Genomic DNA, 16,633 nt, shown 5'->3' with positions numbered 1-16,633 from the left:
GGCAGCTGCTCTGCTAAACCTCCTGTGCTGACAAACCTCCCGCCCAACACAGCCAGGATTATGCTCGTCTGCAGCCTTCCCTGGTACTCCACTTTCTCTGTGTTCGCTCAATCATTTCCTTCCCTTAAACAACTCTGATTTTTTGCCTGCCAACAGTGTCTTCACAGCCTAATTCCTCGCAGCGTGCCAACCTCCCCAGCACGTGCTGGTCCAGGGCCGGGCTGTCCTCGTGGCCCTCCTTCCATTAGCAAGCTAATGCCGTGACACCACTTACAGAAACATAAAATGCTTACCTCCAGCTTACTTCCTTATGCCATCGATTCACCCTTTTTTCAAGGCTCTACACAAGGCTCACATTTGCTACAATTCCTCTGCAAACCTACGGTTAATGGCTGACAAGAGCAAACTGAAATGGTTAACATGAGATTTTCTGTAAGAGAGCAAAAAGTAAATGCTCAGCGGTGTCTATGGCCACTCCACCAGGCTCAGCCAGGTGCTGCCCACGAGGCCTCCTACATTCCTCAGTTTCACTGTCCAGCCTAAATTCAAACCCACCTCTTTGATACAAACTCTTCTACGCCTCCTTTTCAGAAACCCCAAAGCACTTCTCATGTGGTCCACAACTGTGTGACCGCCACAGCTAGCTGGATCGAGGGAAATGCCCCCAAACAGGTCCCACCTATGCTGTCACAATGGCAAGCAGTGTTCTGCCCTAAAGCTGCATCCCTCAAGGTGCTGCCAGGACACCCGGCTCCTCACAGCTCCCACTGAAGCCCAACATACGCAGGCAGTGCTGTGGAGGTAAGGTGGGAAATGGCACTCTCGTCTTACTCATGCTTCGAACTGTCAACAAAAGAAATTTAGATTGGTTATCTTACAGCGTATACGTTGTGTGGTACTTCTGATACCATAAATCAGACCAAATATATTCACGTTAGAAAGCAAATTCCCAGATAGGGCAATTATTGCAGAAGACCGCATTTTGGGCTTGTACTTTTGCATGCCCTCTGTTACCTGCCACTGCAATGATCCCTGGAGGACGTCTGTTTAGAAGTATTATTGAGCTCCCAGAACAAGCTGTTTATAATACTTGGATGCATTCCTACCAGAAACCCACCAGCCTTTTCCCACTTATATACATTACTCTATAGATGTTATACACAAAGACACTTCCTGAATTTTTGCCTTGCCTTTCTCTGATCTTTTTCAGCCTGATAGAGTTTTTAATTACACTACATTTTGGAGCCATTGCAGACTTCACCTCCCTAGGTACCATAGCTCCTTCCTTTTGGCTTCTGCAGGTCTCAAAAGAAAGTTGCAAAACTGGACTTTGAGTAAATACTCTACAAAGAGTACCTCCCATGATGCATTGGTTAAGTGAATTAAGTATTTCAACTTACTGAATATATCCTAAGAGATTTTAATTCTTGCTCTAATACAACCAACCAAGAAAGGTCAGTCTAGCAGAAAATTTTACTGCACATAAAAATTTCATTATGCATTAATAACATCTAATTTCTGAGTGTTAATATTAGGCACTTGCATGCTGATAACATCAGAGATTAAAAAACTAACAACTCCATTTGCAAAATAAAGTGATTATGTTTGAATTATAACTAATATGCCATGTCTGTGTGTATAAATTAATGCAAACAAAAACCAACACCCCGTATTTCCCACACAAATAACAGTACTGAGGCTCCCTTGTCAAACGTATTTAGCACGACAGTAGCAAATACGTGATTCTCACTGACGTGCACCCATTTTGTTGTCCCAGAGTGATCCAAGTAAAAATTAACTTTTTCCTGTTACAACTTTACTTGCTGTTCCATGTTTGACAATTTTTTCTAAGGCTTCTCCAGGCTTCAGAAGTACCTAAGGTTAAGTCATTTCTGGGAAACTGGTATGCGTGTGGATATAGTCATGTATAAGGACAAGAAACTTCTGCAAAGTATTAGAAGGGGTTTAGAATTAATGTGTTCCATGTGCAGTGTAAGCTGTACTTCCTGAATGCTCTTTTAAGGAAAGAGAAAGATCTCCTTGCTTCATTATCTAGTAAAAAAAAGGCTTCACTACCTACTGAGTATAGGCTTAGTCACAGAAAATGGAACGTACCTTTGGTCCACTGATGCTACAAACTTGACAAAATATGTAAAAGGCAAAGCCAAAATGCAGCATCTGCTCCATGCACCTTGGGGTACAGAGGGGATGGGAAGAGAAGACACCATTTACACCCCACTACGATCCTGATTCTTATGATACATTGCACTCTTTCAGCATGATGACACTTGCTCACAACCACTATCGTTAAAATACACATAAATGTTCCAAGGAGGGGAAAAAAGTTATGTTTAGACTCGAGGTTCATGTTTCTGAAAGAACCTGTGTATTTCCCTCGTGGCTGTGTTTTTTTCCCCCCAAATATTTAGTTTCTGCTGACAGCAGCTTGCCTCAAATGCTATTTAAGCAGTAAGACATCACAAGACATATGCTATTCTGAGATAACACACACCTCTAAAGTACTGTTAGGTGTAGCTGATGCCTTCAACTGCCTGATGAATTTGTTATCTCAAAGAAACACAAGGTTTGGGAGTGTCTTGTATTACAGATTAAATCCAAATTTAGTATTAAAGTTTGTGGGTTTAATTTTAATTTATTTTTTAAGTGTTCTTCTATCCCTTTAGAAAAAAAAAAAAAAAAGGAGATCATCTTTGGAGTAACCACCCCTAACTTACGGCTCCAAACAAAACTAAAATTACAGCTGTGACATGACAACCAAATCATTTTAATGGCTGTTTGTTTTTCTGTTATTTGAAGTAACACAGATAAGGAAGTTTTATTAAGTTTTATATATTTATTTATTATAAGGAAGGAATATTTGAAGTTTGAGACAACCAACCTGGGAAACAAATTTCTAAAAGGCAGGAGGACAAATCTTCCCCAACACACCCTGTAAAGAATACGTGATCCTGGCAAAGAGGAGCATCTCATGCTCTACATCCATGATGAGTAAGCAGCCATACCCAAGTTGCAATAACCATCAACTAGGAAAGTACTTTTCTCTCACATGAACATTTTCTGAGTAGAGATTTTGCACTTTAAATGGATGAAGTGTTGGAATTTTGTTGTTAGCATCACTAAACGAGAACTGAATCCATTAACAGAATATCCATGGAAGACGATTCTGAGACTTGCTCCTCCCCTATGTCTTATCCCCTATATGTAAAGTTTGCATGCTGTAGTAGATTTCAGAATATGTAATTTACACTGGCATTGATTACTGAAAAGAAATATTTCCCTATTTTTCCTCTAACCTCAAGCCATTGGGTTCAACAAAGCAGTTAATAATGACTCCGACCTGACTGCTCAGATGCTGAAAATCAGGGCAGTAGTTATGAGTTCTGCTGGATCAGTGCCAAAGTGTTCTGCAATGTGCCAGTTCAAACCCATGCTGTATATAAAGAAGAAAAACAAATTCTCCATGAAAATAAGTTCTCTACACTTTGACAAATCCATTCCAAGCACTGAAAATAATGTCTAAAAACAGGTCGCAAAATATGTCACAGTGGTAGTCACAGACCAAGCATAAGAAGAATCCTAAAGTCTCACAAAGACTAGTTCCTACACACTGAAAATAATCAGTATAATTACAAATTGAAAGACTTCCTCCAGAGTTTCCATGAAATTCACTATATGCTTTTCCTCTCTCACCAAATCCATGTTTGCCACTGATACATCTTACAGGCAATCAAAGAACAAACTGAGAATAAAAAAAAGTTACTGATGCTCTCTCTCTCTGTCAAGGGTCCCCTTGACTGCAGCTAAGTTGCTCTAGACTTTTACCAGTATGACCGATGCCACGGCCAGGTCCATTCAGGTTCATCCAGTGACTGAATGAGACTGCTGGTGTAAAACAAACCAACCCACCCCATCCACAGAGGCACAATGAGAGCATCCACTGCCAAACCTAGTATCGTACAGAAGAAAACCTGACTCGGTTTAAGATGGATCAAGAGCAAACTGTGAACCATAACATGAAGATCAGCAAAAAGATCTAACATCAAAGATATCTACACACATCCCCTGTTAGAGGTCATTTACAGATCAGAAAAATCCCATTCAATATAGCCCCAGTGCTACCAAAATATTTGGAAATCGGATTAAAACCATTACCATTGTAATTTGCATCGTTCAAATCTTGTTTTACTAGCAGGGGGAGAGGAGTCCTGCTCACTAATCAGAAACTGCTAAAAAATAAAAGCACTACACAAAGTGGTTTTATGACTATAAATGTCACAGGGTAATATTTCATGTGCTATAGCTTGATGTAGTAGAAACAATCCAATACTAAGAACTACCAGAATTGCTATACTGGCTTTTAAAGGGCAGCAAGGTTAGGGTAGGCATAAAGGAGTGAGGTTTCTGAGGAAGCTTCGTAACTTACTGCGCAGCTGCATTCAAAAGTAGAAGTCGTATTTGCAGATGTTCATAATACTTGCTGAAGAAGAGCTAAAAGCCTGCTATGAAAACTGGACCCACTGTGCAAATGAATTAAACATAAAGGGGGATATTTCTGAACGCACAAACTAAAGCCAACATTGCTAATAGCTTTCCACACCCATGTTTTTTTTATTTTTATTTTTACTTTTTTTTACATGCTAGCAGTGGATGTTGGCAGTTCAGAAAGGATTCAGCAGACACCAGCAGTCCTTAAAGCAGCTGTTGTGACACTTCTAAAAGCTACTGTAGAAGTATGAATAACTAATCTTGCTTTGGGCACCTTACACAAGCTTCAGGGCAAAGTATATCCTACTATCACCTACCTTTAAGAAACCACATTCACCTCCTTGCTTCATGACAGATAAAACAAAGGCTGGGTAAACCTATCTTTCTCTTAGCATCTTGGTACAAATTTGTTTCCGAGTTGAGCCATGTTTTGGTTGCTCATGTCACATACCTACAGCTACAATAAACTGCCTAAACAACATGCCAGTCGTGCTGCATCAAAATACCACGCACAAAATTCTTCAGTACTTCTACAACAAGAGCCTCACTGAAACATTTGCAAAGAACAAAAACAGTGCAACAGCTGGATTAGTAAATTCAAAATGTGGAAAAAGAAGTTCACTCTCAGCAACAACAAAGACCATTTCTGGCAGGAGACGTGGTGCATTTACTGAGGGATCATCTCAAGCTCAGCCAGCAAGCCTTAGTTCTGACTTGAGCTGACTGCGTTATCTGTTCCCAATCACCCTGCCCCGCTGCACGAGGAACTTGAATTACTGTTCAACACTTGTGCTGGCCACCCACATTACATCAGACTGAGTAAAACGGGACCTAGTAACAAGGAACACAGTGGAAATTACCCAAGATGCCTACAGGGCAATCGTTAAACGTTCTTTAGTTAGTAATGATGTCAGGGTAATATATAGCATTAAAGGGTACAGACTGCATTATCACAAAGCATTGCTGCCCTGTTCCAATCAATCACTTTTTGCATGAGCTTCTTGGAGCACAGCTCCCTCCATGAGCCTAAAATAAAGGGCTAAACAACTTCACATTTATGAAGTACATATGCCAAGGAAGGTTTTTAACCACATCTCTAGATGTCCTATGGCTCTTCTCTCTTTCTCTCTCCTTGACACACACTTCAGTGATTCTGGCTGTCTGAAATGTTCTGGCCATCCGTTTCCTTGAGATGACCAGCATAATTTCTATTTTATTCTCTTCCCTCAGTTCTTCTTCCAATTCACATAGTCCCCCAGTTAAAGATGACAAATGAAAGCTATTGCTGATGGCTGCACCACAGGAAGATATTCACACACAGATTTCCACTGTGGTCCCAAGGAATGTACTAGAGTCCAAAGGGGAAAGGAAAGGCAATAAAGTGCTGCTGTGGAGATACATACAGGCCCGTACTGATCAAAAATGATGCTTAAACCTGCAGTGCTTTGCAAAGAAATTTCAGATCATAAGACCTACCATACCACATGTGGCTTTCCTATATGCATGAGAATTGACTACCTGCATTACAGCAAAGTAGATACAAAAGAGAAGTTTCTGAATGGTATTATTAGGCGCGGTGAATGGAGGTGATTTAGCCCTGATCCACCTAATTTGTTCTAAGGAACAACCTGAACTTTGCTAAAGCCTACACCATACCCAATGAACCTTACTTCTGCAAGCACAGGGTGCTTGCCTCTGCCTGACTTCCCCGATGTTCTGAATCATCAACCTGCTGTACTTGAAAGTCCCGGCATTAACAACCCAAACAATTAGTTTGGGTTGGAAACTTGAGGAAGTTTTATATTCCAACAACCACTCCCTGGCAATGCCAAAATTAACTGGGCGAAGTGCATAATCACAGCAAAATGTTACCTTCATGGTATGGATCTAACAGCAGCCACTGACACTGTTCTGTCTTGAAACTGTTTAATTTGTAGGGCAGTAGTTACCAGTTGTCCACCACAGAGACACTCTCCAATTTGTTGTACACTTATTCTGCAGAATAAATATGCTAAATAACTTCAGCATACTTAAGATTGTACACACAGAACAAGATCTTCATTTGGAGTAAAATGTCATAACAGGACTGCCTTCAGTGGCATTAAACTGATTTAGAGTAAGTGAGAATCTGGCATGAGAAGTATCTAAAGTGTAATTTTTGATTATGATATATAGCAAAAATACTTGATTTTTCAATAGTGGAGAGGATTTCCCTTGTATACAGATGAAATTTTTTTCATATAAGCAGAGCAAGGAAGTTCTGGTATTGGATCCTGGCAGCTGTATTTCACGCACTCAGTTTTCCAACAGAGTATACTTACCAGAACTATCTTTCTCTCTTTATTCTTTGGTTTCTCTCCGGAGTTAATATACATTTTTTGTCAATTTTCACTTGCTTAGCTGCCTTATTCTTACTGTTCCTGTCCTCCCCCAAATTACACTCTCGCCATTTTACTGGAAAACAAGAGGAACTCTGGACAGTTTTTACTTCTTGTTTATTTTAAATCAAATGCCTTGCAAGATTATTCACCGCCTTTTGTTTTGTACATGAAAATCATCCTGCAGTCACCCACCTCAGCCCTTGATGCCATAAGCCTTTCCAGTTTCAGCCAAGGATGCCCAACACCCTGGCCCTGCCTTGTAAGGTTCAAACCCTGATGCTGTTCCACATTCCTCTCAGTCTTGCCTCCTCTTCCAAACCTCCACCAAAACAGAGCTCCCTTCAGCATGGTCGCCCCACTGCAAAGCTGACCTTCCTGATCTTCTCTGCCTCTCTTCACCCTCTTTTCTCTCCTCGCGGCATCTCACTCCCATCTCTCATCTTACCCTTCCATTGACCTCATCTTCTCCTCAGCAAGTCCCACCAAACCACTGGCAATTTCTGATGCAAGAAAAATGTGGCTACATGCTGGATTTTTGTTTTTCCTTTGGTATTCTGTGCTTTCCAGCCATTTGTGTCCATCTGGTCTTTTCAGACTAGGAACTCCTTGAACCTGTAACTGTATTTGTACAGGGCTTTGCACAATGGTTTTTCTTTGCAATCAGTCCCTTCCTGCATTAGCTAGCGTAATAAAAACAGCATGTGTTGAGAAAGAATGAATCAGTTTCTCCTTAAAGCATTTCAAAAATCCGGAGGAGTCTGACAGAGGAGAAAAAAAAAAAAAAAAAGGAAAGAAGAGGCAGAGAGAAAGAAAACAAAATGGAGGTGATTTCCACTGAAAGCAGCATCAAGTCTAAGGTGTAACCTTAGACTCCTTTCACTTGCTTCCCTCCTTGGTAAGCTCAGACTAGAACAAGCAGCATTTGTCTCCTTTATTCCTATATAACATTCCTGGTTTTGGTACTGATTTTCTTCTCCTCCTAGATTAATTTCAACATTTTTTTTCCCTGCCCAATTATTAAATGGTGCTTTAATGCAAAAAGAAGTAGCTTTATGATATTCTCTTCCTTTCCCAAGATCTAGACTTCAATATCAAGGACCTGCTCTGTTACTACATGTTTGCTGAGCACCAAGTGGTATTTAAATTGTTTTCACTTCTTTTCTTCATCTTCCCACCTGTCAAAGGCAAAATTATACTTCCTTCTTCATTTCAGGACTGAAATAGTTTACAGTGCCTGGTGTAAGAAACTGTAACACCCCAATTGCTAAATGCACCATGACAATGTTGGTGCCCATGTTAAGCCTTAAAAATACTAGCCACTGAATGCACACATATGTACATGCACACAGACTGAACTATTTCTTTAGCACAGCAAATACTACATTTTAGGTGAGAAACTGTTAGATATATATATATATATATATTTCTCCTTCCACTTCTATCGATGTACAATCCCCCTCAGTCATAACCATGGGATTCTTCTAATTAAAAAAATCAAAATCATAAAAGAGCCCTCAAACTGGGGAAGTGCTAAGCAACAACGTGCAGGTGGCTCAAAAAGCTTCAGATTCATCTGAGTGGAAATTCAGGTACAGTTTGCTAGTGGCCTGAATGCCAAATAAAAATGAAGACTCATCTGGGGCAGGGGGACCTCAAAAATATTCAGTCTGCTCTTTACAGATAGTCTGTGCTCTGGGGCACCTTTTCCCATGTGGCTGTCATACGAAGCACATCTACATCATGCATATGACAACTTTGTATGGCAGGTATCACACACTACTCCACCTATGTGACACGTGAAAATGATTACTTTTCTACCCCCCGTACAGTAAGACAGAAAGCAGTTTGTAACCAGCCAGCTTCCCCCTGGCAACTGATAAGCTGGGTCTGCAAACACTGCTCTCATGCCTGAGAAATCATTATGTTACTCTACATACACAGCAGAGACAAATTACTGATGTGTTAAGAGTAAAGAAGTGGCTGCCCTAGAGGCTCTCAATCCCATTTCACATGCAAGGTGCATTTCTTGCTTTTCTCCCAGTAAGCCCTATCGCTGTTCCCCAGCTCTAGTCACCCTGAGCCTCAACGCCTGCTGGCCCTAAGAGACCAGGAAGGTACTTGGCCAGCTTCCCTGCTGCAAGAGGCTGGGCAGGCCACCTACCACCAAGTGTGTCAACAGGGCTACTGCGATTATTAAGAATTAAATGCACAAAGAGGTACATTCAGGTGAAACACGACCAGAACATTCAATACCTGGTAGTACTGAGCCCCTTTTCTAACCTTGCGTAACAAAGCAATTTGTCAAAATATCAAATGGGGGGGGGATATGAAAGTAAAAAAAAATACATATATTATTTAAAATAATCTTACGAGTAACACAAGATTTTCCAGACCACAGTCTGAGTAAAAATAATACCAGAGCAGGCATGTCAGGAAGAGGAACTGAGAGCACGGTTTGCCCACCTCTGCTGGGGGCGGCTGCTGTCTGGAGCACTGGAGCTCTGCTCTCGCCAGAAAAGGTTCACCAGCAAGAATAACTAAAACGAGCCACAGCAGCAGAGAGCAAACCACAGCACTTCTAGGACAAAACAGACTTGAAGGCCACATCAGAATATCTGATTTTAACGGGAGTGTACGCAAGGGTGGAATTTGGCCTATATTCTGTAGACCTTATGTTTCTGTTAGTAGAGGAGGAAAAGAAAGCCTCTTGAGTTAAAACAGCAATTTGCATAAGAGTAAAACTAATCCTACAGCTTGCTGGACAGAAGGACAACAGTCCCCTAGGAAACTATGTAAGAGCAGTCTCAGTAAACATGATACCCAAAAGAGAAAACTGAGAAACTTAAGTTTCGAATCTTGACCTACTGAAAACAAACAAACAAAAAACACCTTTCTTTTTAATTAAAAAGTCTTTGTCACTTGTTAAATATAAAATGCAGCAGCCACCCTCTCAGCTAATCAATGCAAAACACATCCCTTTTCCAAGTTGCTCCTTTATTTAGGCCGATCAGTTTGCTGCTTCTTTAATGTTCAGCAAAATAGATAAGAACCCATTTGGCACCCAAAGAAATGAGTTTCCTGGTGTTGGCTAGAGACAGTGGTTAATCCAGTCACCTTAATTCCTGTGAGAGAAATTGCTGTGCAACTTAAACTCTCACCTTTCACTCATGAGACAAAGGCTGAGCTTGAACTGAGGTAAGAACTGGGACAGAGAAAGAGGTGAGACAGCTCCTCTTGTTAAAAATAAAGCACTGAATAGGGAGAGCATAGAAGAACAACCTTACTGTTTGAATATCGTGTGAAAAGTGTTCCAGTGTTTTCAGCCTGTCTCCAGAGAGATGGTTTTCCATCACAGCAGTTTCCGTAAGGGCACTGGTACATTACACTGGTAAAACATGGCAGCCCCATTTAACTCCAGACCAAGCTGCAGCTTTGTAACTACATTTTGTGTCAACTGCATGGAGGTGTTTCAGGCAGCAGCTGAAGGATTTTCACACAAAGCAAGTACACTCCCATAAACAACTTTTTTTAAAAGACCCAAATCCAACAAACAGTAAATGGGAAAGACAAATTTTGAAATTTTTAAATGTGCAAGTAATCACAGTGAAAATATTTCTCAACTTGTCACTAGGACTTTTTGGAGTTGTGCAATAGAGAGAAAAGCATTAACAAAGAAGGGGGTGGGGGGTGGAGATGATTTCCTAGTTTAATTTAAATTTCTGTTCTACTGTGCATCCAATTTGTCCATGGAAGACTTGATCCAAGTTGTAGCAAAATCAAGTTTAGGACACTTCTTGTAAGTTTTAAGGACAGACAGGTGGGTTTTATCCCCTTCCACCCTCCCAGTTTCAGTCCTGTGGCTCTCTCTTCCCTCTAAGCTTACACTTTGCAAGCCACATTGTCAAGCAGTGCCGGCCCCAACTTCAGCTGTCGTACAACCCTGAAAATTTTATGAAAGAAGCTTAATGACACAAAATATATCTAAAACTGCTTTATGAAAAATGTATAATTAATACACGATCCTGGCAAACGTTGCTTGGCTGTTGCAGGGTCTGTAGCCACTGGAGAAGTCACATTTATAAAAAATCCACCCAAAAACATAGCTAACTAAGTATATCCACTCTCTTCAACAATGGTGCAGATTCCTTCATCAGAGATGGTCTTGAAAATGAGCTTAATTCTACAGATAGCGTTATTCTTCAGAAAAAAATAAGGAAGAAAACCAGGACGAATATATTAATGCTTACCAAGCAAAACAAAGAAACAAAAAACCACACAAGGCTAGTAAAGAAAGAATGGTTAATCTCACATATCTAAAGAGTGTGTTATAAAACAAATAATGGTGAACAACAAAAATCAGAAGAAGAAAAAAACGATACAAAAGTGCTTAATAGTGTTCTTTCAAATATTTACTTTGCTGCTATTTGGAGAATAATTTGTTCCATTTAGTAGTGTTGGGCTCAAAGGACCGCTTTAACCCAGAGAGATTAATTATAGCCCTTGGAGTTATAAACACAAGTTTGGGAAGCAAAGCAGAAGGGAGAGGAGAGAAACGACTCTCATGCTGGCGATTAACGAGTTTACGCACTTTGGGGCGACACCATGCAAGCTGCACCCTTACCACACCTGCACGCTAAAGGCAAGATAAGGTGCTGGGTGTCCATAAATTGGGGCAAAATAGCTCCTTAGATGTGCAGGGAGGACACCCCGTCCCTAAGGTAACAGTAGAGGTGACTTGCTACAGGTAACTAAGACACTTCTCAGGAGTCCTTCGTTGAACCAAGTTTACCTATACCTTCTGAACATGTCCTCAGATCTCATTTTTATTACTTACACCAGCAACAACGAAATTGCCATGCTGAGACAAGGAGCGATGCACCTCCTGCCTCCTCCCTTTGCTCACGACATGGGGATAGGGACCACAGGTCCCAGCAGCCCAGAGAGAGTAGGGCCAGCCATCAGCCATCTTACCTAACGAGGGGTCAGCTGCTCCCTCCTCCGAGCTCTCCTCGGCCCCTTCCTCCCCCAAGCCAGAGGTGGCCGAGTCCTCCGGGGCGGACGCAGAGCCGGGCGTGCTGGGCCCGCTGACAGAGCCCGAGTCCCCTTCCTCGCTGCTGGAGCCATAGCGGTCGGGCTGGGCGGCCGTCCCGCCCTCGCGGCAGCTCCTCCGCTCCTTGCGGTGCACCCGGGAGTGCAGCACCATTTGGTGGTAGGTGCGGAAGACCTTGCCGCACTCAAAGCACTCGGTGGACTTGTTCTGGGTGGCTCGCCTGCCCTGCCGCGAGGAGGGACGGTAGTCCAGGTTGCCCTGGGTGAGCGGGCAGCTCTCCCCTGGCGGGGCGCTGCTGGTCTTCTCCGGGCGCCCGCTGGGACAGCTCTTCTTCTTGGGGTTGCTGGAGGAGCTGGGCAAATCCTGCTCCCGCTTGCGCTTCTCCTGGTTGACAAGGATGTACTCCCTCTTATCCTTGTCGTAAGTCACGTCCGCGTCCGCCAGGGCCTCATCCCACCCCACATACTTCACATACTCGGAGGGCTCTGCTACTTTTCCTTTGGTGGCCAGCTGCCAAGCTTGGTAGCTACTGACTGGATCCAGCTCGGCTACTCTTTTTCCAGTCTGTCCCCTTGTAACTCTATCCAGCCCTACAGATGGCCTTAGATTGAGACACTGCAAGAAAAACTGCTTTGTTACTGAGGGGCTCAGGCTCCCGTCAATTAAGCCCTCGGCTTTATCCCCGGCGCTGCTCCGCTGAGCCCGGTAGTGAACAGCATTGTGCGCTTTTAGGCTTTCCATGTTTGTAAACAGATTTCCACACTTGGTGCAGACTTCGTACAAAGACAGGCCTGTCACAATCGTTTCCTCCTGTATCACGTCATTGATAGTGGCTATGAGCTCCAGCTCATTTTTCAGTTTGTTTTTGTTCCCAGTCTTCGGGCCATGCGACTTCATGTGGTTTTTGAGAAACCAGGGCTCTTTGAATCTTCTGCCACAAATGTGGCAGCCGTGATCAAACGAGCCCCTGTGCTTTTTCATGTGAGCTTTCAAGAACCAGGTCTGACTGAAGGCCTGGCCGCAAACTTCGCAAGGAAACTCGCCGGCGCTCAGCTCGCTCTTGCAGTTCTCAGTGTAGGCCTCCCCATTCGGGACCTGAGCGGTTATATGGTCCTTCTCTACATGGTTTAACAACGTCTCCTCCCTCAAGGTCATGTAGCTACACAGCCTGCACTTGAAAGGTTTGTGGACCTGGTGCAGGTGCTGCTCCAGGTCCTTCTTCCTTTCGAATTTGCTTTTGCAGAAGGTGCACGGGTAAGCAGTTAGCTTGCCATCCTCCTCGGCGGGCACCGCCTCTGCGACCTCCTTCTTGCTGCTTCTCAACAAGATCTTGCTGCTGTCTACCTGAGCAGTGCCATTCAAGATCTTGTTGCAGGCAGATGTACTTTTGGTGGGACTAGTGCAGCCACCGAGACCCTCCGAAACACCCATCTCACCCAGCTGCGCCTCTCCCATCTCCACCTCGTGTCCCTGACTTAAAGTGCCTGTCCTGTGACTACGAATGTGGATCTTCAGGTTGCCCTTTTGGGAAGCTCTGTGATCGCAGTAAGGACATTTGTAGGGCTTCTCACCCGTGTGCTTCCTCATGTGCTGCGATAATGAGCTCTGAAAAGGGAAACTTTTACCGCAGATGCAGCAGCTGTGGCACATGGTCTTGTCAGCATCCATGTCATTCTTGCTCAGCTTCCCTGGGCTGGAGGACCTCCGTAACTCCATTTCTGCCTCTCTGCCACGATCCATCTGTATTACTGCAACATTGGGTGAGAGGGGCAGGAGGACAAAAGCATGTCCGGCAGCAGAGGAGGGCTGGACCGCGTTTTCAATCATACGGTTCTGCAGGGAGACGTTTTATAGCTTCATTCTCAGGGTAACATTTCTCCTTGCAGCTGCTCAAGAGAGCCCAAAGCACCGATTTATCTCTGTGTGTTCAGTAAGTGGATTGGATAGATCACCTGAAACAAGAATAAAATCATGTAAACGTACAAAAATCATGTAAGTAGGCTCTTTAAATATATTTAAACCTATTAATATTTTGACTTCAACAGTTTCTGTCACTCACACCAACATTCAAAAGCACACTATACTAAAATTTATTTTACCAAAAAGCAGCAGCTTCTCTTTTCACTGATATTCTAGACTTCAATGGCAAGTATTCAAAGGATCATTAATAAACAAAATCCAAAAAGGAGCAACCGTGAAAAAAGAATTCATTTCCATACACTGACATCACATCGTCTTAAAGAAACACAAACTTTAGAAATATTCTTGTTTTAAAACCAAGCAAAAGCAACTAAAAATACACCTTAAATGAGGAAAACATTTCTTGAGGGGGTTATTACACTTTAAATCTGTGGCTTTTCCATCATGTGTAATTTCATGTAAAATACTAACTTGCCAAAGATAAAAGGCTTTCCTAGAGACTTTAGCAAATATCATATTCCTGCTGGCAACTGCATTAGTTTGCATCTCAGACAGTTCTGCTGTGCTTGATGTGGCATGCACAGAGCAGGCGCAGAGACTGCATATGCTCACTACTTTGATTAAAGAGAAAACAAGAATGCAGAGTCTGACAAAACATTCTGTATAACTAGAAGTTATCTCCTGATGGACAACAAGGAAGAAAACTCCAAGTGTAATATTTAGTCTCCATCTTAGCAAAGTAAACTGATAATGTGCTTAGGTATAAACTCATCTTAAAAGTGGGTGATTTATGTCAGCAAGACATACAGGAAACCACAAGAATACCCACCTCAATGAAGAAGAATCTTAACCATAAACAAACAAAGTGAGAAGCAACTTTGATTAACAAACCAGATTAATAAAAGTTTAGAAGTATTTGTATCTTGCCACAATAAATTACAAGGGTCATTATCTGCCTCAGCAATGCAAGATACAATGCACCAGCAATTCTCCACCTTGCATATACCAAAAATCAATGGTTAGATTTTAATAGATGGCTTCTTTTTCAATTACCACAACTGTAAAACAAAAATCTCCCCCCTTTCCTATGCTCATTAAGTACTACAAACAGCACACAACTAGATCAAAGAATACTTAATTCTCCAATAAACAGAACTGAACTATTACTGCGTTTAGAAAACATCAGCATCTTAAGATTTAGCTAAAAATCCGCAGAATCATAATAAGACTGTATATTCACACATCCATCACTTGGTATCTATGACTCAAAAAATAAAGAGTTGCAGATCTAAAGTTGCAAATACTGAGGTTTCTCATTGTATTCACCTGTGTCTCTCCAATATGCAAATGAACGAATACAGTTTAACCACATCACCAGCATAAGCATAACAAAAAGGTAAAACTGATGCAATGTTCATCTCAGTTACACATTATAGAATAATTTCATTATGTTTACATTAATCTAGACCTCTTATTTGCTACAAAACCATTCATTTCTGGGTTTGATTTTCTGCATATCTATTATCTGTACAGCACATTAAGAGCTATCTACAACATCTACCCAAACAACCTTTTTCTCAGCTGATAGTAATATCTAAAACAGATGTATTACAAATGCAATCTCATTTCTTGAATGAAGCATTTTTATATCATGACTGTATGACTAACATATTAGCCTTTGGGAGGTACAAAAATAAAAATCACATCAGATCACAAATTCAGAAGTCCTTAGAAGCATGAAGTTACAAATAAGAGTATCTAAATTAATCCCTGAAATTTGTTACTTAAGACCAAGTTAAGGGGCAGCCTCACAACAAACGTCCTGAGTGGCAGCCACTAGAAGTTGTTGCTGTATCAGATGGTAAAAACATGCAAAACAGCAAATAAAAAATGTGCTTTCCACTGCATATTGATGGATGAAACAACTCGAAGTAACATCTTCATTTATTTGACCCATAATCCAAGTCTGCCAAGTAGCAACCCACATTGTCTCATAATCAAAGACTTGACCTAAAATGTATTAAACAATAAAAAGAAACAGCAAAGTAATATTTTTTTTTGCTTTTAACACTACAGTATACTTGAACAAGCAGCAGCTGCTTCTGAAATGTTCTGCACCATTGTAGAGCAGGGGGAAAAAAAAAAAGCCAGTAAGCCTTGGGGACAGATCGTTCTGGGTATTTTAGATACTGTTTTCTACATTCTGCATTTTCTGTACTTTACACCAGTGAGTACACTGCTTAACTGTAGGCTTGTACAGTACTTTTAAACAAAAAATGTAGGTCCCAATTTAATTCAACTTTCTATAGTGTTTCCTGTCTGAAAGTTCAGAAGAGTTTTAAGAGCCAAACTTAGACGAGAATGTTGCAAGCAGCAGTTCAGGCACATATAAATCCCAAGCTTTAGAGTCCCTTTGTTTACTTGGCTACAGCTTTCCTATGCTTAGTCCTGACATATTTCACTTTAATTATTCATAGCATTTTCATTAATGAAGCTTCGTTACGAAAACGAGGATATGAAGAAAGCATTACTTATGAGAGAGATCCAGCCACTCACGGGAGATTCCCCATGCCCTATATTCAATTAGGCCTGAGGGGGAAAAATAAGTCTGAGCTAAAAAATAAATAAATAAACACCAAATGATTTCATTAATCTAAAATACTTAATGGAAATGTATCATTTTCACCATAATATTCCGAGAAAAATGGTTCAGCTTTGTTACTTTAGCTTGGCCTGCGCACTGCAATTTATAACTTAAGGAGTTGAAATAAAGTAT

At 41.6% G+C, this 16,633-nt stretch overlaps 1 protein-coding gene across 4 annotated transcripts in view; it reads right to left on the bottom strand.

The window, feature by feature from the left end:
• The window catches only part of ZNF516 (zinc finger protein 516), a 100,093-nt gene that overhangs the window by 43,578 nt on the left and 39,882 nt on the right, over positions 1 to 16,633 (bottom strand). For all 4 annotated transcript variants that reach the window (XR_010829576.1, XM_066992719.1, XM_013181133.3 and 1 more), the window contains exon 2: positions 11,859 to 13,889. Coding sequence is in view for 3 of the 4 variants with exons in the window: in XM_066992719.1 (XP_066848820.1) it covers positions 11,859 to 13,764 (1,906 nt within the window). In the remaining variant the exon portion in view is untranslated. The remainder of the gene's footprint in view (positions 1 to 11,858; positions 13,890 to 16,633) is intronic.

Source organism: Anser cygnoides, chromosome 2 (genome assembly GCF_040182565.1).
Source record: "Anser cygnoides isolate HZ-2024a breed goose chromosome 2, Taihu_goose_T2T_genome, whole genome shotgun sequence".
Classification (NCBI taxonomy): domain Eukaryota; kingdom Metazoa; phylum Chordata; class Aves; order Anseriformes; family Anatidae; genus Anser; species Anser cygnoides.
The sequence above is the reverse complement of the archived record's forward strand: the minus strand, read 5'-3'. Positions and strand labels throughout refer to the sequence as shown.